This window comes from Eschscholzia californica, unplaced genomic scaffold (genome assembly GCF_041429995.1).
Source record: "Eschscholzia californica isolate CP2 unplaced genomic scaffold, dmEscCali1.0.p SCAF_3, whole genome shotgun sequence".
Taxonomy (NCBI): Eukaryota; Viridiplantae; Streptophyta; class Magnoliopsida; order Ranunculales; family Papaveraceae; genus Eschscholzia; species Eschscholzia californica.
The window spans coordinates 64217724-64245001 of NW_028238420.1; the positions used below are offsets into that span (position 1 = coordinate 64217724).

The 27278-nt window shown below is 37.3% G+C and overlaps 4 protein-coding genes and 1 pseudogene across 5 annotated transcripts; 2 read left to right on the forward strand and 3 right to left on the reverse strand.

Moving 5' to 3' along the window:
* Positions 1 to 6331: 6331 nt before the first annotated feature.
* Positions 6332 to 7453, reverse strand: LOC147553253 (putative potassium transporter 12). Its single transcript, XM_086672369.1, has 2 exons — positions 7271 to 7453; positions 6332 to 7197 (listed from the first exon to the last, which is right to left on the reverse strand). The coding sequence occupies exons 1-2, from the start codon at positions 7296 to 7298 to the stop codon at positions 6332 to 6334; spliced, it is 894 nt and encodes a 297-aa protein (XP_086528495.1). The 5' UTR covers positions 7299 to 7453.
* Positions 7454 to 7471: 18 nt separating this feature from the next.
* LOC147553254 (putative potassium transporter 12) lies at positions 7472 to 12796 on the reverse strand (annotated as a pseudogene). Its single transcript, XR_015238827.1, has 10 exons — positions 12639 to 12796; positions 11972 to 12051; positions 11271 to 11719; positions 10269 to 10497; positions 9939 to 10187; positions 9350 to 9400; positions 8751 to 9011; positions 8592 to 8644; positions 8001 to 8115; positions 7472 to 7900 (listed from the first exon to the last, which is right to left on the reverse strand). The product of XR_015238827.1 is annotated as a putative potassium transporter 12 (transcript).
* A 2770-nt stretch (positions 12797 to 15566) lies between these two features.
* LOC147553255 (cyclic nucleotide-gated ion channel 18-like) lies at positions 15567 to 19707 on the forward strand. Its single transcript, XM_086672368.1, has 6 exons — positions 15567 to 16310; positions 16855 to 17067; positions 17796 to 18109; positions 18292 to 18403; positions 18548 to 18784; positions 18858 to 19707. The coding sequence occupies exons 1-6, from the start codon at positions 15858 to 15860 to the stop codon at positions 19620 to 19622; spliced, it is 2094 nt and encodes a 697-aa protein (XP_086528494.1). The 5' UTR covers positions 15567 to 15857; the 3' UTR covers positions 19623 to 19707.
* A 1849-nt stretch (positions 19708 to 21556) lies between these two features.
* Positions 21557 to 24001, forward strand: LOC147553256 (U-box domain-containing protein 18-like). Its single transcript, XM_086670808.1, has one exon. It carries the CDS (start codon positions 21619 to 21621, stop codon positions 23740 to 23742), a length of 2124 nt encoding a protein of 707 aa, XP_086526934.1. The 5' UTR covers positions 21557 to 21618; the 3' UTR covers positions 23743 to 24001.
* A 297-nt stretch (positions 24002 to 24298) lies between these two features.
* Positions 24299 to 26055, reverse strand: LOC147553257 (protein DELETION OF SUV3 SUPPRESSOR 1(I)-like). Its single transcript, XM_086670809.1, has 3 exons — positions 25951 to 26055; positions 25590 to 25703; positions 24299 to 24588 (listed from the first exon to the last, which is right to left on the reverse strand). Exons 2-3 carry the CDS (start codon positions 25681 to 25683, stop codon positions 24458 to 24460), a joined length of 225 nt encoding a protein of 74 aa, XP_086526935.1. The 5' UTR covers positions 25684 to 25703; positions 25951 to 26055; the 3' UTR covers positions 24299 to 24457.
* Positions 26056 to 27278: the final 1223 nt, after the last annotated feature.

The following is a 27278-nucleotide window of genomic DNA, read 5'->3' on the forward strand; positions in this document are numbered from 1 at the left end:
TCCTCTACGAGTTTCTGATTATCTATAAAAGATCTATAACTAAGACGAATACAAAACTGTAAACAAGATCTATTACTAATACCAAATACAAGCATATATATATATAACATTAACAATCTACTGAAATATGAAAGAAGAAATGAATTGATTCCCTAAACAAACAAATAAAAAAATGATTTAGACTTGGATAAAGAACTATGCCCGATACCCGAGCCGTCCGTTGCCCGACAACCCGACTCCTTTAGAGGGTGTGGGCGGGCTTTGGGCAGAGAAAAATAAAAAATTATCCGCCCGATCTACCCGATTACCCTAATAGCCAAAGAGAAGATCTACCCGACCCGCCCGAGCCCGAAGTATTTTTACCCGTGGGCGCCCATACCCGCCCGATTCCCACCCCTAACCTTCACCAACTGACCAACCACCCACCACTCCAAGTTTCCGGCCACTACCACCGTATTTATTTACCTTTTCGGTTTTATTTACCTTTTGGTACTTAGAGGATGATGGGCCTAAAAATAGGTCTATTCCCGCAAGTATACGGGGTCAAGTTATAGTATTGAAAATAAGATCGAGTATCGTCCCATGGGATAAGTAGGTAACTTCGGATAATGAATGCGGGTTTAACCCAATAATCAAGATGTTAATAGCTAACTTAAACTAACACACACACACCACTTCATAGAATTGATGATTGATTTGTAAAATAAAGAAACAAATAAAACTATCTAAGAGAGGGGAGAAGATATCTAGGGTTTTCGATTTCACCACATAAATGGACTACTTAAAACATGCATTAATTAACAAATCCCTTTTCTCATGTATAACTCAAAATCTAACATAATAAACTATTTAGATTTCGGAATATATTCTTTAATAACACAATTCAAAATCAAGAATGTATGATTGAATACCATATAAAACTAATTTCCTATACTATCATTCAAGATCTAAAAGGCATATCTCATCTAATAAATCAATAAAAGCATGAAATATCTAATTATAATACATGAATGATAATAAGGTTATAGAATCAACATGAAATGACAATCAATAGGCATTGAAGCTCAAAATAAGGATTCATTGATTTATAACATATCTCAAAATAAGCCCAAATATGGGTTTCCTCTACACCCTAGATTGCTAAATTAACTATACATGGAATCTAGAATAACATTCATTGACATTGTAAAATAAATGAAAATACTAAGAAATTAATGGAAAGAAATCACCAAGAATGCTCAAATTCCATATCCCCATGTATCTCCAATTTGTCCAAGATTTGCTCCATTTATGCTCATGAATGTTACTCCAAGAAATCCAAGTAATAGCTATTTTATTGCCACCCAAATAAGAAAAAGAAGGAGAACGAAGAAATTAGATCTAGAAAGAAGTTGGAAAGAAGAGATGAAGAGGGTTAGAAATGGTGGAAGAATATGGAAGAAAGAAGGAGATGACTATTAATGGTAGAAAGAATAGTGGTAGAGAAGAAGATAAAAAAAGATGGATTTAATAGAAGAGGGATTGAGTGAGAAGAAAGAGAAAGAAATAGGTGAGAAGAAGTAGAAGAAAAGAATGGAGGATTAGGGTTAGAAGATAGAAAAAGAAGTGGCTTAGACTAACACACACAATTCAAAATGAACTAATTAGGTTTCGGATAATATTCTTTAATAGCACAATTCAAAATGAAGAATGTATGATTGACTACCATATAAAACTAATTTCCGACACTATCATTCAAGATCTAAAAGGCATATCTCATCTAATAAATCAATAAAAGCATGAAATATCTAATTATAATACATGAATGGTAATAAGGTTATAGAATCAACATGAAATGACAATCAATAGGCATTGAAGCTCAAAATAAGGATTCATTGATTTATAACATATCTCAAAATAAACCCAAATATGGGTTTCCTCTACACCCTAGATACAAAATTTAGCTACTCATGGAATCTAAAATAATATTCATTGAATTCATAAAATAAATGGAATTACAAAAGATTAATGGAAAGAAATCACCAAGAATGTTCCCAATCCATATCCCCATGTATCTCCATTTTGATGTCAAATTTAAGCTCCAAGTATCTCAAGAATATTGCTCAAAACTCCAAATAATAGCTTATTAGAAGATAAAAGAAGAGAAATTTAGAAGAGAGATAGAAGAAGAAGAGATTTTAGAGAAGAAGGTATGGAGAAATTAGAAGGTTAGAAGAAGAAATTAGAAGGAGAAAGTAGATCTAGAGAAAAGATGAAGGTTGTAGAGAAAAGAATGGTGGCTAGGGTTTTTAGTTGAGAAGAGGTAGAGAGAAAATGAGGCTAAGAGGGGAAAAGAAATGGCTTAGAAATTAGATAAGGAAGCCTTTTGAGAGGGTTATTGAAGTCTAGGGTTTAATGGAGGAGAAAGGGACTTATTTATAGGTGGGTTTTGGTTTTGGTTGGGTTAAATGGTAAAAAGAATTAAAAGGAAGGGTTATTTTTGGGATTTAATGGGTTAAAAGGACAAAACCAGGTGGCTAGGTTAATTGGGCGAAATCCGGATGCTAAGGTGTGGCCGGAAGCAACTTAAGAACATGCGCTTGGTTCGGTAGCCGTCGGATGAAAGGATGCGCGGATCTTGGTGGTTCGGGAAGCGACGCGTGGCTGGGAGCACGGCAGCTAAGCTGCTACGGGTAACACAGGATTAGATGCAAAGGGGTGACGCTCAGTAGCCGTTAGATCTGAAGGACGCGGAAGGGAGCGGCTAGGATTAAAACGTGAGATCGGGGTGCACGGAGTTAAGTTGCAACGGGCTACACAGAAGCATCAACCGTCGATCTGGGACACGCGGAGAAGACCGGTCAAGATTAAAACATTGAAGTGGGACTACCGTACTAACTTGCAACGCGCTCCACCGGATCAATCTTATTAAGGCCACTTCGATGCTGAGCGCTAACACGGGAATTAGATACACCCGACTCCAAAACGCGCCACGTGTTTTCCCGTATACCGCGCGCCAGAAGCATGCCCGAAGATGTCCCGAGTGTTGACCAAATGTGCACCAATTGTTGACTGACTTTGACTTTGCATATTTCACTCGTCCGAACTCCGATTTGACTTCCGTTTTCTCCTACGGACTCGTCTCGACCTCTACTTTTCAACCACGCACTGACCTTGGCCAAATTACCTGATTGTCCTTGCCTCCAAATGACCAAAATACCCTTCATGCATCTTTTCCTCGTTTTTAACCGTTTTTCACACCTAACTCTCCAAAAGACACCTAATCAAGAAAATCAACCATTTTATTATAATAAAGACCCGAAACCGACTAACTTGGCTAAATTAAACGACTTAGATGGGACATTTTCATGACCCATCAGAGGATGACATGTTTCCTCATTTAGAAACAAAAGCGGTCCTCACGGTAGTCAAACTTTGAAAAAACTTTGTCTTTTAATGTTTTTTAGTGTATTTTACGTCATTATGTCATCCTCTAAGTCACTCTCTAAGTCATTGTAGCATCTCCCTTTCTTTTTATCCTGTTTTAGCTATAAGAACTTTCACCAGTAGTCCTAAAAAGATTGACAAATAAATCTTCGTCTCAAATGAAGGAGTTCCGCGGAAAGAAACCTCCTCCTTCAGCTTAACCGTGTAAGAGAGAGAGAGATGCGGGTAGGGGGGATGAGGAGATAGAGAGGATTGACCATTGACAGTTAAGTTTTTAACCAGCGCGATGGCCGAGAAGTGAAGAAGATGGGTTAAAAGTAAGTCTTGTAACTTTTGAATTTAAAAGAAATCATTGTATTCTTTTCTTCCACCCAAATTCTTCTAGTCTCCTCACCAAAATTATATTATCCAAAGCTCCAAGGACTTCACTTACATCTTTTGTGGTGGTCAGATGGATACATCCCAACCTCATTAGAGATTATTTTATTTTGGCACCTCATAGATGTTCAACTCACTAAAATGGTTCCCTAAATATAACAAACTTCTAATTTGATAACTATTTTTGTTTTCCCGTCACTCATTAGTGACACGTTATTTTCTTACCAATTTGCTCCTGTAACCATATATTCCTTGTTAACCTAAAAAATTTGACAACCGTGCTTAGGAGGTCATTTAATCCTAAAAGTGAAACATTTCCCACTTGTAATAACTGAATTGTCACTTTATCTCTTTCTTTCCAGATGCCACTTTATTTCGTCTTCAAAACTCTTTCTCTCTCTCTTTGTTCTCTCTTTTTGTTCTCTCCCTCTCTCTCTCTCTCCATCTTTCTTTTTTTTCTCCCTCTCTCTCTATATTTTTTCTCCAAAATGTCTTTGTTTCTCTTTTTCTTCTAAAAATCCTTCTTTTAGTACTTTTGTCAAATGTCACCTCTCTCATTGGATGATGATGAAGTCGTATTAAATCTACCTTCACTTCATAGACGTTCTGGTCCATTATGGCGGTGAATGTCAACCAAATATATGCATTATTCTGGGTATATTAGGAGAGAAACCTTACCTATTGAAGACATTCGTTTTCCCCTAGAAGATGATATGATATATGTTGGATTTTAGATCACATTCGCTAAGAAATGGGGATCCCGTTAGCAACTGTTGTTGACCTTTTGACTATTATCCAAACAGAGAAGCATATAGGCTTTGTTAAGAATGATACAAATTTGGAGGCCAGCTTTATGGTCAGTATACCAAGGTACAATGGTGTTTTTTTGCATTTCTTCCTTCTTACATAATAACATGATATTTTCCCACTGCCTCCAGGATTTTACCTGGAAGAAGACACCCGAGGATGAAGAAAAAGACTTATGCTCGTCAATCGTCTAAAGGAGTTTGTGTTCAACCTAAGAAAGTTGTTTCAAAAAAGACAATGCATGCTTATAGAGGTGAAGAAGATGTTATTCTGTTTTGGCCCAAGCATAAGCATGTGCCGACCAAACCATGACCCGTGAATATGGGTTGCCGTGACCGACCACATATGGGAGTCCCAGAAGGGACAAATTCTCCCACGGGAAATCTTACTCAGTTAAGGATTTTTGTTTCTATCCTTTTAAAATCTTTTTTCAAGTAAGATTCTGACTTTAGAAGATTCTATAAGGGACATGGATTTATCGAAAATAAGTGTGGGAAATGCTCATCAGATTAAAGAGGAATTATCATCTTCCCTGCGGAAGAAGATTCTAGTTACTTTGAAAAACAGAAAATCAAGTCAATTGTTCGGGTATCTTAAGTAAAGAAGCTACACAAGTGGAGCTATAGTTTTTCCGGAGAAAGTAATGAGTTTAGTCTGAGGGAAAGCGATTTAAAGTAAATCTCTGAACATTATTTTTAGTTTTGACATGAGATCAGGGCCGGTCCTAAAATTTGGGGGCCCAAGCGGCATTAAAAATTGGGGCCCCATGTAAAGCTTAGAAAAAAATGGAAAAAATGCTTATGAGAGGAATTGAACCCTTGAGATCTTACACGTAATGCAAAGCCTTAACCATTGAGCTACAACTCAAGCTATATCATAAAACAATATACAATGTTATTATTGTTTCACAACTGACATCAAAATCGAAAACATTAGGCCCTCCGTCACGTTGGGATCCAAAGCGGCCGCTTTGGCTGCTTTAGGCCCAGGACGCCCCTGCATGAGATACATATAACATAACGTTAGACGTATAGATGTCTAAGATTCCGTTTAGAACATTAGGTGACACCCTAACCTAACACCAAAAATGCCACAAGACCAATGGTGTGTGTTGTAATAAAGGTTGAATGTCCCCAAAATGGCAAATTCACTCGAGGACAAGGTAGAAAACGTGGTGCTAGGTAATTTAATCAATTCAACATGGGTGGGGATCCAAGTGGTCTGTGAAACTGTCTAATTTGAAGTCTTTTTGCTTTGTCTCTTATATTTCATAACAATAGTAGTTGAAATTATTCAACGGTAATAACCGCTAAACAAGAACCACCAAAAATAAAATGCAGTTTTTTTCCTTGCTCAAATTTAGTATATAATTTCCTTTCAAATTTGTGACCAACCCGTTAACTTAGGTTCCTTCTTTTTCTTCTACCTCTAGAATGGAATTCATCTCCTTTCTAGGGTTTTGAAATCACTCTTTATCCACCATGGAAGATGGCTAGAAACGACCTTACCTCTACCGATTCAAAATTCCGTCGTCCTTTTCGAAGATCTTCTGTTCCTCGAATCCCATACGATCAAAGTCCATGGCAATATCATATACTCGATCCAGGTGGAGTCGTTGTTACTCGTTGGAATCATATTTTCCTTGTTTGTTGTTTCTTTGCTCTGTTTCTCGACCCCCTTTACTTTTTTCTTCCTTCTATTGGTGGTCCTGCTTGTTTGACTATTTGGCTTCTCGAATGGCTGCAAGTTCATATTCCAGAGTCGGGTCTTCATCTGACGACATAATACTAGATGGTAATAACGATGTAATAGTTTCTTCGGAGATAAGACTTTCTTCTTCTTCTGTTCTTTGATCATGCATCAATGGAATATGGAGCTCGGGAACTCCAGTAATGGAGATCGGATTGTCCCTTGACCTAATGGCTCTATAGAGTTCTGGCTCTGCTATACTTTTCTCTAGTGCCAGATCTTGAGCTTCTCTTCTCAAGAACTTCTCGAGGCTCTCAACTAAAAGTTGTTCAAAGGCATGGTGATTTTCTTTTCGGACGTCTTTGTACCCATAACGAGCAATGCATCGGAACATATGGTAGTCCTTTGGGCAAACCCTTCTGAAGAGAAACCGTTCCTCCTGAGGAACAACAGGAACCGGAACGTATTTTATGCACACAAATATGATTACGGAGTGGATTGCAGGAAGACTTAGTAAGAACTGCCCGAAAATTGAGGGAGTGCCTTGGACAAGTTCATTATATAGTAGTCCAATCCCGGGTACTCTGACAGTTCCAAGAGTCGACCCGAGTTCGAGCAAGAGATCCATCGAAATCTTTTCTCTCACCTCACTACGGTACTTCAAAACACTTCCGTAGTTCCAAATATACATCACGCAGAGGAAACAAGACGCCAGAGCGAGTGGGAGCCAACCCCCCTCCTTGATTTTCGTCACCACTGCTGATAAGTAAATGAATTCTATGGACCCAAATATAAGCGGAAAACACAGAGCCAAAAACAAGTTGGTTTCCCAAATTAGAAGCATTACAAGTGTTACCAAGATGGTGCTTACCATCATGACACCAACTTCCGCAATTCCTGCACGAAAAAGACGAGCTTAGTTGGGTAGCCAATTTTTTCCCTATAGTCCGAGTTATGTAATCATTTTTACCACATGTCATGGAAACTGACATGGACATGCCATGTCAGCTAGTGTCATATTAATATGAACCGTCATCGGGTATCTGATGTGGCAGCTGAAGTGCACATGCCATAAGCCAGTTACCGTGGTCAGACGCGCCTAATGAGTGGATCTTGTCCGCCTGACCACGTGCTTTTTTTTTGGGTTAGGAATCTGTGGAGCAACAACAGCCACATTAACTGATGTACATATCAGCTTCTACATAATGTCATAAAATTCGATATATTATACCATTACATAACGAATAAACACTGATCTTACTTCTATACAATAAACAGTTTTTCAAACTTGTATTTGGTTAACTTAGGATAAAACTTTGTCAGTAAAAGAATGATAGATTACCATAAAGCATTGGCTATGTCTGTGGTGTTCCTGAATGAGGCGACGACAATGATGCACATGACCATCAAAAACCAATTTATGACAGGGATATAGATATTTGACCCATGAACTTCCTTGAGGTATGAACTATCTTTAGCCTCGGGAAACACCCAAGAGCCATGGATTGTTTCACGCACGAAAATGTTGCAGATATCATGGCTTGACTGGCAATCATTGCCGCAAGTGTGGCTATAACAAGGACCGGCCAGAATAAACCATCTGTCGTAAGTATTCAAATGTTAAATACGATTAACACATACAACTTACATTTTTTGACAAGCATATATATATCTAAACTATCGTAAGGGAGAAAGTTAACCTGGAACAGAATCGTAAAATATTCTTCCTGCCGAAGACGGGTGCGTGAGCAAAAATGCAGCTTGACCCATGTAAGCCAGGATAAGGCACGGCAACACCACACATGTGAAGGCAATCTGAAAATGCCAAGGAGTGATTAGAAAAGGGTATGTAATCCGGATACCCTTTTTTACTATCTTTTTGACATGTGGGGTACTAGGCCGGTGTACATGGGATCATAGTGTCAAATACTTTTGGTGGATGCTCGGTCACTTCAATGGGTGGATATTTGCCTGTATGGTTTCTGTGTACTTGCACATGAGTGTGGTAGAACCATGTTGAAGTCTTTTTGGCGAGATAATAACAAAGGATACCCCAAAAGAGAGAAATATTTATTAAAAAAGTTGTGGGTATGTATATTATTTATATGGTGTATAACTTTGGTTTGATCTTTCTCTACTCCACGTATCGGAATCGGATATCAATACGACAATACCATACCGGTTTCTATCTTACATAGGAAAATGACAAATTTATTGATGTGTGCGGTCTCAGAGAAGAAGATAATCAAATAACTCAAAACAATGAAAGAAAGACAAAGCGGAAAGAATACCTGAATTGACCTTACAGAGAAATGACCTAAATCAGCAAACATTGCTTCAGCACCTGAGGAGTAAACAAGTAATAAGAAAGTATGGAAAACCATTCTCATAAGAAAACAAATATAATAAGAAAACTAGCATGCTTTAGGAGTCTGAGAAGTAAGGTTAACCTGTAATGCACAATACACAACCACCAAGAGCTGACCAAGCCTTTCGACCATTCCTTTGGAAAAAATAATAGATATAGGCTGGATTGAATGCCTTCAGTACTCTGACGTCATACTCAAGTATGTTGTATATGCCAATAGACCCCAAACAGAAGAACCACAGAGCCAATGCTGGAGCAAAGGAAAACCCTACTTTGCCAGTCCCAAACCTTTGTATGCTAAATAATCCGATGAGGATCGCAATCGAGAGACTTACCAAAGCATCTGCATCAAGTTTAATTTCGATCAGTTAACTTTGTGAACCATCACGAAACATTTTTGTGTTGATCCAATTGACAGAGTTTGGGTTAATCCAATTGATAGAGTGACCCAGAAGCACAAAAATTGCTATAAAACATTTTTGCACATTTTTAGGAGTATTTTAGAGATTATCTATAAGAAATCTGGTGTACAGAGTGGTTTTTTGACTTGAACTTTTGTGTTACAGGTCTACAACTCTTCTTTGGGTCGATAATGGACAAACAAGAAACAAGCTGCATGTTACTCCATTTTATTTCCATCCACAACTACGAGTTTGCAAGAAAATGAATAGGTTTACCCACTTGTATCAAATCCCTTGATTTGGCCTTGCAATCCACTCACAGCGGACATAACTGCAACAAAAGATTGTATAATATTCACCAATGAGATTGGTTACAGAATACATAAAAAGAGTACGATGTTTCAAAATCACAAGAGGTAAATTAAAGAAAATAACAAGTCAGAACATAAGTGAGAGAGAGAGAGAGAGATGCATCTATATCTACTCCGAGTACTTATTTTACAAGAAAATAGCTGAAATAGTTCAGACACGAGTCTCCTCCCAACAAATATTTTAATAGTTGTTTATTACATCACTGATTGCCAAAAAATACAACAAAAGTTTAGTGTATTAGGAGCATTGAGCAGCCGAATGAATGGAATTATGACCATTTCACTTGCTACGTGACTTCTATCTTTTTTCTCTTTTTCTCGATTATGATCCTCCAGACCTCATCAAGCTAATAGAAACATTAGATATGGGAAATCATGTACGTAAATTAACTGCCTAAAGGTGGCCCATGAAATCTCTTCTGGGGTTACCTCTAACTGTGTCATGGTTCCACATTTGATACTAATATATGTGATGTCTTAAGTTTATCGTAAACACACCTGACATTGCTGGCGTTAGAATACCATCCCCTATAATCAGAGAAGTTCCCAACAGCACCAACAGCAGTAAAAGAGTTTTCAAGGACTGTTTCTTTTCCAAGTTATCTTTTATGCATAGTGCCCTCTCTAACTCTGGACTAGGTAGCTTGAGCTTAAAACTCGAGATGTGTTCATCGGCTGGCTGTTGATTAGGTAATAGATTAACCTTTGCATACCTGCAAATCAATGAATATAAAGCAAACGTGCCTCCTGCAATTGCAATATTTAATTGGTTACCAGTTACCACTATATAAAGTTTGAAGGAAACTGTTCGAAATAGAAAAGCCTCACCTTCACCATTGTCATTTGCTTTTAGCACTATAAATATGTATTTCGCAAATGGAAGAAGGGCAATTGTGTACATAACTAGTGATAGAGCTCCCAATACATCAACATCCGATTTGATCTCCACCTTGCTGAAAACATCACTAAATACATATAATGGACTAGTACCCATGTCCCCGTAAACCACACCAAGTGTTTGAAATGCCATTCCCAGAGTGCTCCAAGTGGAGAGATCCTGAGTTATAGAAAGGTTAGGATTGATTAAGTAGTAACGGATCTTCCCTTCTTACTAAAATCTTTCAAAATGTAAGTGACAGTGGGGTCTAAAAGTTCCTCTACATTGTAAGGGACTATGTTCATGAGTCCTTAAGGTTGGTTTCCATTAAGAAGTGGGTAACCATGGATAGGAGAGGTAACCGGACAAATAAACATGTTTATGTCTTCTTAAAGGCTTGACTCAACAAATAAACATTTTACTGCTATACTCCCCCCCCCCCCCCCCCCCCCCCCCCCCCCCCACACCACCACACACACACACCAAAGAGTCTTTCTTTTCAACAAGAACTCCAACTTTCTAAGAACAGTGGTTCTCCAAAGCTTAGGTTTTCTTTTACATGTAGAAGCTCTTCTCTCTTTTCTATTTTGAGACACATTTCACCTTCTCACTGGTGCCTATGTTGGTGTTCGGCGCAAATTATCTAAAAGAAGTGAGGAACTTGTAAGTGTTTTCAACCATTCTAAAGTCTAAACCACCACCCAAATAAAAGGTCTAGAATTTCCAGTGAAAACTACGTTAAGACAATACCAAATTTCAGGAACAATAATTGTTCTTGGTAAGGAAATCAATTTCATAATCAAATAATTCATGAATATTAACTCAAAAGCAAACTAATCATTGTTGTCACTTGTCATCATCACCACAAAAGAGACTGTAACAACAAGATTATATGGAACAAATCCAAAAGAAAATGCGAAGTACCGAACCAGAGAACTAAAATTAGTTACTACCTTTGAGTGGTTACTATGAGCATCGTAGCTACCCATGGCTTCAACATCAAAAGAATCAGCTCTCTTGGGTTTCTTCACAAGCCGCCTTCTGAATGAACCATGTCCTCCACTCTGTTTGTCATCTCCCAGATTTGACCAAGGGGGAGTCTCTGAATCTGCTTCACTTCCATCTACCCATCTTGACTCTGGTTGAACTAACCTAACATTCTCTTCAATAATCTCTCTGTCATCTCCTTCTTCCATCTTTCTTTTTCTATCTTTTAACTTCGATTTCAGCAAACCAAAAATTTTAGATCTTTTCCAACACTTCTCATCATATAATCAATAATTAATCGAAGCCCAACCTCAAGATTAAGAACCTCCGGACTGGAAACAACATCATCGCTTACCACAAGTATAAAATCTATAAATTAGGCAGGTTGCTTTTCCTTGTTCACCTTCTCCTAGTCCTGGATTAAAAAATAGTTGGATTATAACCCAAAATTAATAGAACCCCAAATACCAAATGTCTCAGTAGACAAGCACAACATCATAATGTACTCACACACAAGGGTCTAACATATAATTAAGTTTTCAGATTGTCCCCACTCTAATATACATTCGAAATTCTATGGTCCGCTAGCAAATATATATTGAAAAATGTATTCTAAGATCGGCCCATTCCTGTGGATAGTTCTCACTACATCATCGAGTTTCCTTACCTATGTCGATATAGATAACGTGTGGTATTGCATATACATATTCTAGCATCATTAGTTCCAAAGTAGCTTCAGAAGCTCGCCTAAAACCAAAAAGCCAATATAAACGAGTATCTCAAGCATTAAACGTACACGATATAAAAACCAAATCCTCATGCATCACAATCATATACTGTTAATGTTCATATAGGACAACAAAGAAAATCCACAAGTATTAGGTACCCCATTGAAATTTGATTTTTCACAGAATATTTTTAAAAGGGCTCACTTTCTCAATCAATCACATGATATCATCTATTAATTAATCAAAGTTCATAACAATGAATATTTTTTTTCTAATAGAACAAATCTAATATTATCTCTCATGATGGACGATATTAAACTATGTTAAAATTGGGTTTCAAGCAAACTTGACTTGAAACTAAATAATATAATAAATTGACAACAAAGACCATAAAAATTGATTTGTGTTACTAAAATTTCCAAACCCTGTTGATCAATCAATGTTTGAATCCTGATTTTTCTTTTAACAGAAAATCCCTCCAAATTAAGGACGACCCATAATCAGGTTTTGCTATTTAAGTAGTATGAAGGGTGAAATGAAGGTATAAACCTAATCACCATGAAAGCACTGACAATGGAGGTTGATGAGGAATGAATGAAAAATAACCTGGTTTTGCACCTCAACTTGATCAGCAGATTTTCCTTGGTAGACAGACTCCTCTTTCTCCTTCAATCCGACAACCAAATCTCTCTCTCTCTGTCTAAAAATCAGCGTTCATTTCTCTCTCTTACAAAAGTGTTGTTCGTCCCGGAATTTCATTTCTAGGTTAATTACGGGCCGCCGCTCCGAGTAATTGCGGGAAATGTAAGGATTTGGGTGGAAAGAAAATGGGAGTGTTATAGGATGGTGCGGACCAGCCTTCCGGGCTGCTAGTGATACTCACTTGAGCCTCACGGTTTTAAAAGGCCTCACTAGGGAAGGGTGCTTAACCCCTCTTAAGAGGAGCACCACACTCCTGTCTCCCACCGATGTGGGATTGCTTTACAACACACCTTCCCACGACCACATCACAGTAGAGCGAATCGTACTGATAACGTGTTATAGGATGGTGCGGACCAGCCTTCCGAGCTGCTAGTGATACTGTCCACTTTGGCACACCTTGGCCTCACAATTTTAAAAGGCCTCACTGGGGAAGGGTGCTTAACTTCTTAAGAGGAGCATCACACTCTTGTCTCCCACCAATGTGGGATTGCTTTACAACAGAGAGATATTATTTGTTTTCAATTAAGTTTCAAAATTTTAAACATTTTTTTTAGTCCCTCTCCTCTACCTTCACCAACCACCCACCACTCCAAGTCTCCGGCCACTACCACCGTATTTATTTACCTTTCGGTTTTCTTTTCATTGACAATTTCATCTTCTTAAAAGAAAATCAACTCAAATTTCTATTTTACCATAGTAACTTAGAAATTGGTACTTAGAGGATGACAAGTTTCCTCATTTGGAAACAAAAGCGGTCTTCACGGTAGTCAAACTTTGAAAAAACTTTGTCTTTTAGTGTTTTTTAGTGTATTCCACGTCATTATGTCATCCTCTAAGTCACCCTTTAAGTCATTGTAGCATCTCCCTTTCTTTTTATCCTGTTTCAGTTATAAGAACTTTCACCGGTAGTCTTAAAAAAATTGACAAATAAACTTTCGTCTCAAACGAAGGAGTTCCGCGGAAAGAGAGATGCTGGTAGGGGGAGACGAGGAGATAGAGAGGATTGACCATTGACAGTTAAGTTTTTAACCAGAGCGGTGGCCGAGAAGTGAAGAAGATGGGTTAAAAGTAAGTCTTGTAACTTTTGAATTTAAAAGAAATCATTGTATTCTTTTCTTCCACCCAAATTCTTCTACGTCTCCTCATTAAAATTATATTATCCAAAGCTCCAAGGACTTTACTTGTATCTTTTGTGGTTGTCAGATGGATACATCCCAACCTCATTAGAGATTATTTTATTTTGGCACCTCGTAGATGTTCAACTCACTAAAATGGTTCCCTAAATATAACAAACTTCTAATTTGATAACTATTTTTGTTTTCCCGTCACACATTGGTGACACGTTATTTTCTTACCAATTTGCTCCTGTAACCAAATATTCCTTGTTAACCTAAAAAATTTGACAACCGTGCTTAGGAGGTCATTTAATCCTAAAAGTGAAACATTTCCCACTTGTAATAACTGAATTGTCCCTTTATCTTATTCTTTCCAGATGCCACTTTATTTCGTCTTCAAAACTCTTTCTCTCTCTTTGTTCTCTCTTCTTGTTCTCTCCCTCTTTCTCTCGCTCCATCTTTCTTTTTTTTTATCCCTCTCTCTATATTTTTTCTCCAAAATGTCTTCGTTTCTCTTTTTCTTCTAAAAATCCTTCTTTTAGTACTTTTTCCAAATGTCACCTCTCTCATTGGATGATGATGAAGTCGTATTAAATCTACCTTCACTTCATAGACGTTCTGGTCCATTATGGCGGTGAATGTCAACCAAATATATGCATTATTCTGAGTATATTAGGAGAGAAACCTTACCTATTGAAGACATTCGTTTTCCCCTAGAAGATGATATGATATATGTTGGATTTTTAGATCACATTCGCTAAGAAATGGGGACCCCGTTAGCAACTGTTGTTGACCTTTTGACTATTATCCAAACAGAGATGCATATAGGCTTTGTTAAGAATGATACAAATTTGGAGGCCAGCTTTATGGTCAGTATACCAAGGTACAATGGTGGTTTTTTGCATTTCTTCCTTCACGCACAATAACATGATATTTTCCCACTGCCTCCAGGATTTTACCTGGAATAAGACACCCGAAGATGAAGAAAAAGACTTATGCTCGTCGATCGTCTAAAGGAGTTTGTGTTCAACCTAAGAAAGTTGTTTCAAAAAAGACAATGCATGCTTATCGAGATGAAGATGTTGTTCAGTTTTGGCCCAGGCATAAGCATGTGCCGACCAAACCATGACCCGTGAATATGGGTTGCCTTGATCGACCACATATGGGAGTCCCAGAAGGGACAAATTCTCCCACTGAGAGTCTTACTCAGTTAAGGATTTTTATTTATATTCTTTTAAAATCTTATTTCAAATAGGATTCTGACTTTAGAAGATTCTATAAAGGACATGGATTTATCAAAAATAAGTGTGGAAAATTCTCATCAGATTAAAGAGGAATTGAACCTTTGACATCTTACACGGGATGCAAAGCCTTAACCATTGGGCTGCAACTCAAGTTGTATTATTAAACAATCCAGAATGTTATTATTGTTTCACAACTGAGATCAAAATTGAAAACATTAGGCCCTCCGTCATGTTGGGGCCCAAAGCGGCCGCTTTGACTGCTTTGGGCCCAGGACGCCCCGACATGAGATACATATAACATAATGTTAGACGTATAGATGTCTAAAATTCCGCTTAGAACATTAAGTGACACTGTAATCTAACACCAAAAATACCACAAGACCAACGGTGTCCGTTAGTAATAAAGGTTGAATGTCCCCAAATTCACTCGAGGACAAGGGAGAAAACGTGGTGCTAGGTCATCTAATCAATTCAACATGGGTGGAGATCCAAGTGGTCTGTGAAACTGTCTAATTTGAAGTCTCTTTGCTTTGTCTCTTATATTTCATAACAATAGTAGTTGAAACTATTCAACGGTAATAACCGCTAAACAAGAACCACCAAAAATAAAATGCAGTTTTTTTTCATGCTCAAATTTAGTATATAATTTCCTTTCAAATTTGTGACCAACCCGTTAACTTCGGTTCCTTCTTCTTCTTCTACCTCTAGAATGGAATTCATCTCCTTTCTAGGGTTTTGAAATCACTCTTTATCCACCATGGAAGATGGCTAGAAACGACCTTACCTCTACCGATTCAAAATTCCGTCGTCCTTTTCGAAGATCTTCTGTTCCTCGAATCCCATACGATCAAAGTCCATGGCAATATCATATACTCGATCCAGGTGGAGTCGTTGTTACTCGTTGGAATCATATTTTCCTTGTTTGTTGTTTCTTTGCTCTGTTTCTCGATCCCCTTTACTTTTTTCTTCCTTCTATTGGTGGTCCTGCTTGTTTGACTATTGATCTTAAATTAGGTGTAATTCTTACTCTCTTTCGTACAATTACCGATCTTTTCTATGTCGTTCATATGATTTTGAAGTTTCGAACGGCTTTCGTTGCTCCTAGTTCTAGGGTTTTTGGTAGAGGTGAACTTGTTATGGATGCTAGGGAAATCGCTATGCGCTATTTGAAATCTGATTTTGTTATTGATCTTGCTGCAACTCTCCCTCTTCCTCAGGTAATTCCATTTTATGTCTTTTGATTTTTGAATTCTTTTTTTTTGTTTTTGCAATTTTTGAGTTTACCCTGAATTAGCATTTGTATAAGTAGGGGGTAACGGTCTGTGTTGACACGTGAACACGGCCCATTTGAGGGACTTGTCTACACGGCATGTGGCAGGTGGTGCCGTGCCGGACCAACAAGCCACAGGTTAGATGAGGGCGTGGTGGGGTTGGATTTAGCTTTGTCAACCATGTTTGACACGGCCCATTAACCACGGGTAGCACGCCGTTGCATAACCCATTAATGGCACAACCCATGGAACGACACGGGACTGGCATGGGACCAACGCGTGCATGACACAGTAGATACATAAACGAAAAAGTCCCACACAGTAAACACGGGGTAGTGCACGACACATTCCCCGACATTTATGAAAAAACTTGAAAAGAATTATTTTTGATGTATCATTAGCATTACCACTAAAGATCGAAAGTTGTGAAATATCCTCTATAGTGTTCAGTTCATCGTTATGTTTATGATTTTTTGGTTGTTGCTTGCAGATAGTTATTTGGGTGATCATGCCAGCTGTGAGAAGCTCCACAGCTGATCACGCTAACAACACGCTTGCTCTAATTGTTCTCATCCAATATGTTCCGAGATTGTTTCTAATTTTCCCTTTGAATCGAAGAATCATCAAAACTACTGGAGTGGTTGCTAAAACTGCTTGGGCTGGAGCTGCTTACAATCTTCTATTATACATGCTAGCCAGTCATGTATGTCTATTTCTTCCTTATGCATTTCTAGAGACTAGCAATGGGTTGAAGCGAGCACGCCAAGCACAGGTCATAAACGGGCTGTGCCTGTGGCAGCCTCTGGAAAGCCATAACCTGTTTAAGAATCAGGCGTGCAGACCGGCCTGTACCAGTTCGTATAAGGGCCGAGTTACAGTCGGTTGGTAAACTCTATGCATTCCCATGCTCATAGTGATACTCAAGGAGTATAATAGTCCACTACTGCGTGGGTGGTTGTCAATACTAAACCAGTTCCCTTACTATACTTGGCACGAACTTGTAGCAAACTAGCACTAGCTCCAGAAGCCCTACCACGCGATGTAGGATATATCAAACCCCCACCCCTTGGAGACAAGTCGTCCTCAGCTCTGATACCATCTGTAGCGCCTCAACCCTTAGAAGTTATTGATATAGTCCCCGCTTTGACAGCCAGACTGAACTCCATAACAAAGGGTTTTGTTCTTGGCGAAGGCTCAATGGGCCCACCCAAAATGCCTCGACCCTTACTAAACTTGAGCGTGCACCTACAGGGCAGGCTCTTCCACGCGATATGAGACTATCACAGTAACATTTACACCTTATGATTTCAAATCGTTGAGATTATCAAAAAACTGTTGATGAATGTGGTCAAGAAGATGACACATCAGACTCTGAGTCAAATTCTGAGTAAGACAGAAGCATTTCTCATCGTATTTCGACCATGGGTGCAGGTTTTAGGAGCCTCATGGTACCTATTGTCTATCGAGAGGCAGCATACATGTTGGAAAACAGAATGTAAGAAGGAGGAGACTAAACTAACCTGGCTATCTTGTAAGTCAATATTTTTAGACTGTAGTAATTCGAATCTGCCTGAACGGAATGCTTGGTTGAACGTCACTCGTGTTCTCGCTAATTGCGATGCTACGGACAGTGACATCAGATTCGAGTATGGGATGTTTGAGGATGCTTATACTTTTGAAGTTGGTTCGACAAACTTTCTAGAAAAGTATTTTTATTGCCTCTGGTGGGGTTTGAAAAACTTAAGGTACGCCCACTTTACCATTTTACTTCATTCTATATTCTTTATGATTTTTGTTCTATCTTCTTTTCATCCTTAATCGAATTCCTTTTATTGCAATAAGCAAAATTTCGAAAATTTTAAACATTTTCTTGAGAAGTCTAACTTGGTATTTACGCTAATGGTCCTGTTCCTTGTTTCTTGCTCAGCTCATATGGCCAGAGCTTGTTGACGACCACCTATACCGGAGAGACATTATTCTGCATCTTTATATGCATAGTTGGTCTAGTTTTATTCTCACATCTGATTGGTAATATGCAGGTAACATCTAAATTCCAATAGCTTTTTTGGTCGATCAAATTTGTTTCTCGTGCCCTTTTCGTAGCCTTCATTTCCCGAGTGGGTTAACACGTATTAAATTTCTAGTCTATGTACTGCTCTTTAACTATTTTCTTTTATATCCAGAGTTATCTGCAATCTATGACAGTAAGGTTAGAAGAATGGAGGGTTAGACGAAGAGATACAGAGGAATGGATGAGGCATCGACAATTACCACTAGATCTACAAGAACGTGTTCGACGATTTGTTCAGTATAAATGGCTTGCTACAAGAGGAGTAGACGAAGAATCAGTTTTGCGTTCGTTACCTTTAGACCTTCGTCGAGAAATTCAAAGACATCTATGTCTTGCTCTTGTTCGTCGTGTAAGTAGTTTTCCGTTGACTCATTTTGGAATTAGTCTCTTGCTAGAATAGCTCATTATGTTCTATATGACAGGTCCCTTTCTTCTCACAAATGGATGATCAATTACTCGATGCCATATGCGAAAGATTAGTCTCATCCTTGAGTACGCAAGATACGTATATTGTTCGTGAAGGTGATCCTGTAAACGAAATGCTTTTTATCATTCGTGGAACGCTCGAAAGCTCCACAACTAATGGAGGAAGGTCTGGTTTCTTCAACTCCATTACTCTTCGACCCGGAGACTTCTGTGGTGAAGAATTGCTAACATGGGCATTAATGCCCAATTCTAGCCTTAGCCTACCATCCTCGACTCGAACTGTTCGAGCACTGGGTGAAGTTGAAGCCTTTGCTCTACGAGCCGAAGATCTTAAGTTTGTTGCAGGTCAATTTAAGCGTCTTCATAGTAAGAAATTACAGCATGCTTTTAGGTACTACTCTCATCAATGGAGAACTTGGGGAGCTTGTTTTATACAAGCAGCATGGAGAAGATTCAAGAAAAGGAAAATGGCAAAGGAATTAGCTAAACAAGAGAGTTATTATTACGAGTCAATTATCGATCAAGATATGAACTATGATTATGAGAATGACGGATACCCAGATGGTGTTGGAGAAAGTTCTTCGATCGACAATGAATCGTCTAATTTTCAGAATCTTGGAGCTACTATATTAGCTTCAAAATTTGCTGCTAATACAAGAAGAGGTGTTGCTCAAAAGGTTAAACCAGTTGTTGAATCTGAAGCTACTATGCCTCAGCTGTTCAAGCCAGAAGAACCTGATTTCTCAGCAGATGATGAATGAGAGTGAAAAGATTAGATAGGTTTGTATTTTGTTTCATTTATGTATAGTAGTTGTTCAGATAAAGAACCTCGATTTTTTTTTCTCATATTATTATCGGGCTGGAACGGCAACCTCAACCAAACCGATCGTGGTGTGCCAAGATTTTAGCCATGATGGACTGTCTAGCCACGCCTCATTAGAACCCGTGAAAATACCCACTACGGAACTTGAACTGCCACGACATGGCACAAAACGTGAACCGCAATAAATAGTTACGTGTTCACCACATGTGTCAAACTCACTTCAATACATTATATAGTTAAAAGCATTCATCTAAATATGCTAATTTAACACATCTAATAGGCCGAACTGATATTTCAACATTTTATTATAATATCTTACATTCACATATGGTATTTAAATGAAGAACTGTGTCCACCATCTGTTAGGGCAGTGTTGGATTTCCCCTCTTGACTCTATGAGGTCCTAAGATTAGTTCTCGGTGGAAATAGTCTACCATCGAATATATCCCATTTGTCTAAGCCAATAAATATAGGTAGAATTTGAATAGACGAACTTTCAGACTCTTAAGATAACACTGAAGATCCTTATATTTCATGTCAAATGGTTATGTGACATGTCTGACACGCCACATACCTTCCACGACTGAGAACTGTGTCGATACAACAAGACCCTTTGTGAACCACAAAGAAGACCAAGAACTTTACCAGCCTGGCTTGAATCCTACTAGCTCTCTTAAGAAAGAAACATATGATATATAACACCCAAGTTGGGTTTTCAAATATATTCTCAAAAGGTTGACTCAACTAGCATTATTGGATCTAAAACCCAACCATGGTGCATCTGCATCCACCTGTTGTTAGTCAACTATTTAAGTATTAATTTTCGGTGGTCAACTATAAAACAGTTGGAAGCACTAAATTTAGGTACTCCGAGGAGTACAATATCAAAGGTCCTAATAAACGTAGGATTTTTTCTAATTATATGTCGGCCGAAACTGCTTCATTGGCTCTTCGTGTCCCATAATAGGCATGATACTGACAACTAACCCCATCCACTTAGCCGGGTCCCACAGTCCTATGATAACCCGCGTTGACCGCTAACGAAAGATCTAAGAAACTGCTACCACCAACCTCAGCCTTACACGTGTACGAACGAAACTCAACATCTACGAAAGTAGATTGTGACATCCTTTGTGGAGTATTTCTTTTTCATTTGTGTGTGGTTTGGGTCGATCTTGGGTCTACTCTATTTTCCGAACAGTAAACTAACAAAACATTTGGAAAGTGTATTCTGCTTTAAGGAAAGTTACTGAATTAACAAGATTACATTAGGAGAATGGACAACCATATATTAATTGACTTGAATACATTTTGACGATAGTAGACTATAGTGTAAATTTCGTGAAACAGTCTTAGAGATTATCAACTCTACTAGCCATAAAAACTCTCCTAACGTCATTATTTACACTTTTCACAACTACTTAATCAATAAATAACATATTTTCACCTTCATTGAGTATCGATCTTGTAACCTTCATATTTTCGGAGTGAATTATATTAGTACTGACGGAATAAAACTCATGTGTTTCAAAAAAAAAAAAAAGATACGTTCTTCGAAACACGTTCTCATGGGTGCCGCTTTTTTCTCAAGATAGAATTTAGTCTTTAAAGAATTAAGGTTTCTTAAAATCTATCAAACACATCCAAAGTTCTAAGTTTTTTTTTCATGAAATCCAAAGTTCTAAGTTTAAACAAATATAAGCATATTTTAGAATGAAATACAATCAAAGCCCTCATAGGACAAAGGGATTGTTCCATTTTTGTCTTTTTCTCATTAACTTCAACTTCCCATGCCCAATCAATAGATCCAACAATTCCGACCTAAATTACATAACAGAACGACACGTGTCCCCTAACTATCTCCTTATAAGTACAAAGCTGAAAGTTGCTTAATTCACAAACAAACCTAAACCTCAATCCACTCAATCATCTAAATGTGTCATATTTTTAGTTCCTCAGACTACAGTCGCCGGATTCTAACATTTCCGGTGGTTCATCCTTGTCTAAACATTTCTCCTGCCACCCTTCTTTCTTCTCTCATATCTCTTTCCTACAAAATCCACAATTTTCGATCTAAACATTTTGTTTCATCGAGAAAAAATGCGCGAGAAATAATCCGATTTGTTTCCAACCTTCTAGTGGTCTTGGAAGAAATTCACGATAATGGGTCGGGCTTACCCGACTCGATTAATGTTTGTTTTTTCGAGCTTCATCTAACTTATCAAAAAATCTTATTCTTGTTAGAAGATTGTACTCGTGATGGTTCTCGTTTTTGGGTTCTAATGAAGTTCAAGCGGATCTCAAGTGAGTTTCGGTTCTTAATTGAAACCATTTCCATGGCTATTGATGTTCTTCCATTGAATTCGATCGAGTTGTCTAATGAAGGAAGAGAGATTCTTGAATTATTTATGAGACAAGCAAAGAATGCAAAATTTGAAGATGACCCACACGATGAGAAGGCATCCATCATTGTTAATTCGATTTTGAATCAATTCGAGAACAAAGTTGTTCCTAATCCGATTGATTTCAAACAGGTTCTTGATTATTTGGAGGTTCGAAATTGGAACCAATGTAACAAAGAGATTAAATTCTTGGAAGAAGAAATTAATTTTGAGATATCTAGTAGTGAAAGTAAAGAAATTGATTTCTTAAGAAATCTAATGGCTTTTATGATTTATTCTAGAGTAGTAATTTTCGATTTTATTGAAGAAAATGGAACCGGTTCTGATTTCTCTAATTTGGGATACGGAGAACTGATTAGTTCTTTAAATCCGGACGATTTTCTTTGTCCCATTTCTCTAGATATTATGACAGATCCAGTAACGATTTCGACGGGGCATACATTTGATCGAGTTTCAATTCTAAACTGGTTAAAATCTGGGAACCAAATTTGTCCTAAAACAAGAGAGGAGCTAACCAGTACAGAATTGGTTCCAAATTTAGCACTAAAAAAACTTGTTATCCAGTACTGTGCAAGCAATGGAATTCCATTAGCCACCGAACCGGTTCACAAGCGGAACTGCGAGAAAAACAAAAGAACCAGAACCAAAATTGAACCAACTGATGATCAATCTGGTGCAGCAGAGGAAGCAATGAAAATGGTATCTGAATTTCTAACATTCAATCTCTCAACAGGAACTGATTCAGATAAGAACAAAGCAGTTTACGAAATCCGATTACTTGGGAAATCAAAGATTTTCAATTTCTGTTCTTTCTTTGAAGAATCTGGTACAATTCCTTACCTCTTGAATTTACTTTCTTCAATGTCATCATCAATTCAAGAGAACTCCATGGGAGCTATATCAAACCTGATAAAGAATAAGAACTCGAAAATCAAAAGATTAATCGTCGAAAATTGTGGGCTAGTTTTAATCCTTGATGTTTTAACAGAAGGATTAAGAATTGAAACTCGACAAATTGCAGCTACTACTCTGTTTCATCTTTCTTCTATCGAAGAATATCGAAAATTAATAGGCGAAATCCCAGAAGCAATTCCTGGATTAGTTGAATTAATCAGAGATAATTCAAAAATTAAAAGAAATGGAAAAGATAATGCTATAATTGCAATCTTGGGTCTTCTTTGCTTTCCAGGAAATCATAAGAAAGTAATTGAAGCTGGAACTGTGAAATTACTAATTGATCTTCTCAATTCGAATTCAAATTTGAATTCAGAAGAGTTCATCACTGAATCTTTAGCTGTTCTTGCTATATTGTCTGAGAAACAAGAAGGAGCATTAACAATTTTACGAACATCTTCATCAGCTTTACATAAACTAGTAGAATTATTAGAAAGTTCATCCATTTCTTCACCAGAAGCGAAGGAATACTCTGTCTCAGTTCTTCTTTCTTTATGCATTAATGGCGGATCGGAGGTAGTATCAGTTTTACAGAGATCTACTTCACTTATGACTTCATTATATAATCTTCTTACTCAAGGAACTTCCCGTGCTACTAAGAAAGCACGTTCGATCCTAAGAATTCTTCACGAATTTAGTGAATCAAGTTCTTCATCCACTCCATTAATGACACCAGAGTTTCGATTCGTTCATGTACAGTAAAGGGTTTCAATAGTTTTGGTGATTCCTCTGTTTCTCTCTCTGTATATATTGAGAGAGAAAATAAGTTCATGCACAAAGTTTTAATTGTTCATGGATTTTGTTTAGATTTTTTTAGGGTTTGGGTAAGTTAGCTTGGTTTTATTAAGAGCTAGCATTTGATTTATTAGCTTCCAATTATGAAGCTATTTCTTTAGTATCAATTGTATAGTTTGTATTTCAAGTTTTCTTTGAATTATGTCTAATAGAATTATATTATCAATTCCTTTTTGCCTTGTACTTCATGTTAATTATGAAAAAGCCCAAGTTGACGCGCTTACTAAAAACCCTAGTCAGTCGAGTTAGACAAAAAACTAACATTCTGAAATCAACCCGATTTGGGCAATTTAGACTAGTCAGATCTGATCATTCGATTGAAACATTATCTCATTTCTTCTAGTCAGAGAATCAAAGAGACACATTCCTAGTACGCATACACAAGATCGAGTGGCTGAATTGAATACTGAATCCTAGTCGGTAATATTTATGTCTTCAGATCTTAGTTCATGTCTCTAGTCAATTAAGAAGGATTCAAGACTTCATTTTGAAATTCAATTAGATTCTTAAACAAACAAACAAGAACCGAGTTCAAACCTCGAAATACGACTGTATTTATATAAGCTAACTCCAGTATCTGTTATATCAATATTATAAGTGGGATCGGGGATGGGTGATTGACTTAGCTCTTCACATTATTGCTTTCTAGTTCCCTCCTCAGTTGCAGAGAGAAGTCATCACTCACATCATCATCGTCCCAATCGTCTTCCCACTGCTCAATCACTTCTTTTCCTTCTTCTTTGTCTTCCCAATCTGCCAATCACAGAAAACATGTTGGTTTAGTAACTGATTAATCATAGAAACTATAGTTATCAAATCACACAAAAAAATATGTTATCAGAAGATGTCTCGACTATACAATAGGTGCACCACTATAAAATAAATTAGAGTCAAAACTCACCTGTTAAAGAAAAATTATGGACCTAAAATGTGAAGAAAACCTACAAGTAGCCTATCAAGTGGTATATTCAGTCATTTAAAAAGATTCCTACTAGTGTGGGACATTACAAGGAATAGGAACACAGCTTGTCTTTCATATTGGGATCTATGCTCTCTTCACTTTCTCATTCCATGTCTGCCAAAAGATCCCATCCCAGTAAGTAACATAATAGCTAACTATAAACACACTAGCTGAAAACGGTTTGCGTTAACTTGGACAAGGATGAAATATATCATAGAACAATTGCACGGATGCCAAAAGTAAACACATCGTTCAAGAAATTGAAGTCAGAAAAGCCCAATAACTGATAAGAGCCTTCTCTTAGACAATTCAAAAATAACATGTGAAAGATCAAATCTTTTGATCCTTTTAAACTACACGTGTATAGTGCATGTGCATCTTTTATGTAACTATAAACTGACTATAAAGAGTTATGGGTGTCCAAACGACAGGTCTATACGCTCTTCTACACTTCAAGCAAGCAGCATAAAAGGAGTTCAAATCTCGACATGCTATGAGACATTTCGTGATTGAGTTTCATCTTGAAACTCCTCAAGAATCTCAACCAACATGTATACATGTAAGGCAATATAAAACATCAAATCATATAGTGTCCCCAGATCTCATGAATTGGGTTTTGTTTGTTCCTTATCTATATCCAATCTACTAAGTTTCTAGTGTTATACCAAAGAAAAAACGCTTCATTATTGAAATATTAAGTAACATTTTGCTGGGCAACCAATTTTAGCTCCAACCGTTTGTTATGCTATCACTATTACCCATCCAAATCCAAAAAAAGAACCCCAAAATTTACCTTCATTAACTTCAAATTCTTCAAACTCATCATCATCTTCAAAAAGATCTATCTTTGCATCTTCAGTCACTACCTTTGATTCAGTTCCCGCCATTTCAGAAAATTCCAAGAAACCTGCAATTGTTTTTAAGAAAAACCAACTAAAAATCAACAAAAGATTCAAATTTCAAGCAAATCACCAAGAACCCTAAGTCCAACTCTTTTGAGTAAAAACCTTAAAAACGAAAATCAAATCCAGAAACATAGATAGATAACTATACAATGTCTCAATTGGCACCACAAACAAACCCTAGAACCATGATGCGGTAAATTGATCTATCTAATTGCTAAAATTAAAGAACATAAAGTAAAAAAGGTTTACCTTTTAAGCTTTAGGGTTTCCTTGTTCTATTCTATGTTCTTCCCTCTCGAAAAGACTCGACGAGATGGTTTCTTACCGAATACGGAAGGGAGCGAAATTGGTTTTATATACATAGGGGAATACACGTACTTTATGCACGTGCGTTATATTTTATTTGCCACCCATTTGGTGTCAAATTTGAACTGGTTTGCGGGAGAGAGAACCAGAACCGGGACTAACTAACTTTAGTTAGTCATAGTGTGCTCATTTTCTTTCACTATCAAAAAAAAATTACTAGTTGAGAATATGAGATGTTCACTAGCGTTAAGAGTTGTTAGACGTCGTTAGTTTTTGGATGGTACATTTTAGTCCACCCTCCAAATTCAAAAGAAACTATTTTGATGTCCCATACTAATCAACTGATACTTAAGTAAGTTATGTTTGTCCCAAACACAAAATAACTCGTAAAGAAAAGGAACACTAAAAAAACAAAAGTTATTAATATAATTTATTTATTTATTTATGTAAACACGAAGTTGAGAGAGTAATATGGGTAATAATTAAGAAACTTATCTAGTTCTTGTTCCAAGTATACATCAATTTATAATCCATATCAGACCCAGAAGAATAAACACCATCTTCACGAACAGACCAGTAACATTGATCACCACATCTATAATAATCTCTTTTTGTTTTATAAAATATAAGACCTCCTCTTACATCTTTCCAATGTGCATCCTTCCAAGCCATATTGCACCAAAACAATGTTGTTTTCAAAAAATTAATTCGAAAAGTCCAACTAAAAGTCTCATTCTTGGGGATTATTTGTACTCCGAGATCGTCGTCTCTTGATTTGCAATGAAGAGTTAACAATCTTTTGAAAGGTAGATCATTCCTCAAATGAACATGTATAGGTCGATAATAAAACTTCACCCCATATACTGATTGTTTCGACGAAGATATCATCATTAGTGTCAATAACATCATGACAAACTTGATTGCATATGAACCCATCTTTCTCTTGTTTTCTTTCTTGATGTTGTAATTCAAACTTCATCCTAGCTCATTTATATAGATTGTAGTACACATTTGTACAGAGGGAGAGAGTGGGGGTGGATATGGAAATTGTTGTAATTACTTTTATTATTGATTATGATATCTTTATTAAGAAGTTTGAAATTCATATGCATTTCTCAGTATCCTTGTTAAGAAAATAAGATTCACACCCTAAGATATTTTGTTACAAAAGTAATCATACTACATAAGCAATCTTAGAGATTTACATTGGAGACACCAAAAAAAAGTAGAGGGTCTTTATTTTGCCACCTACAGAGGACAATCTTAATTCA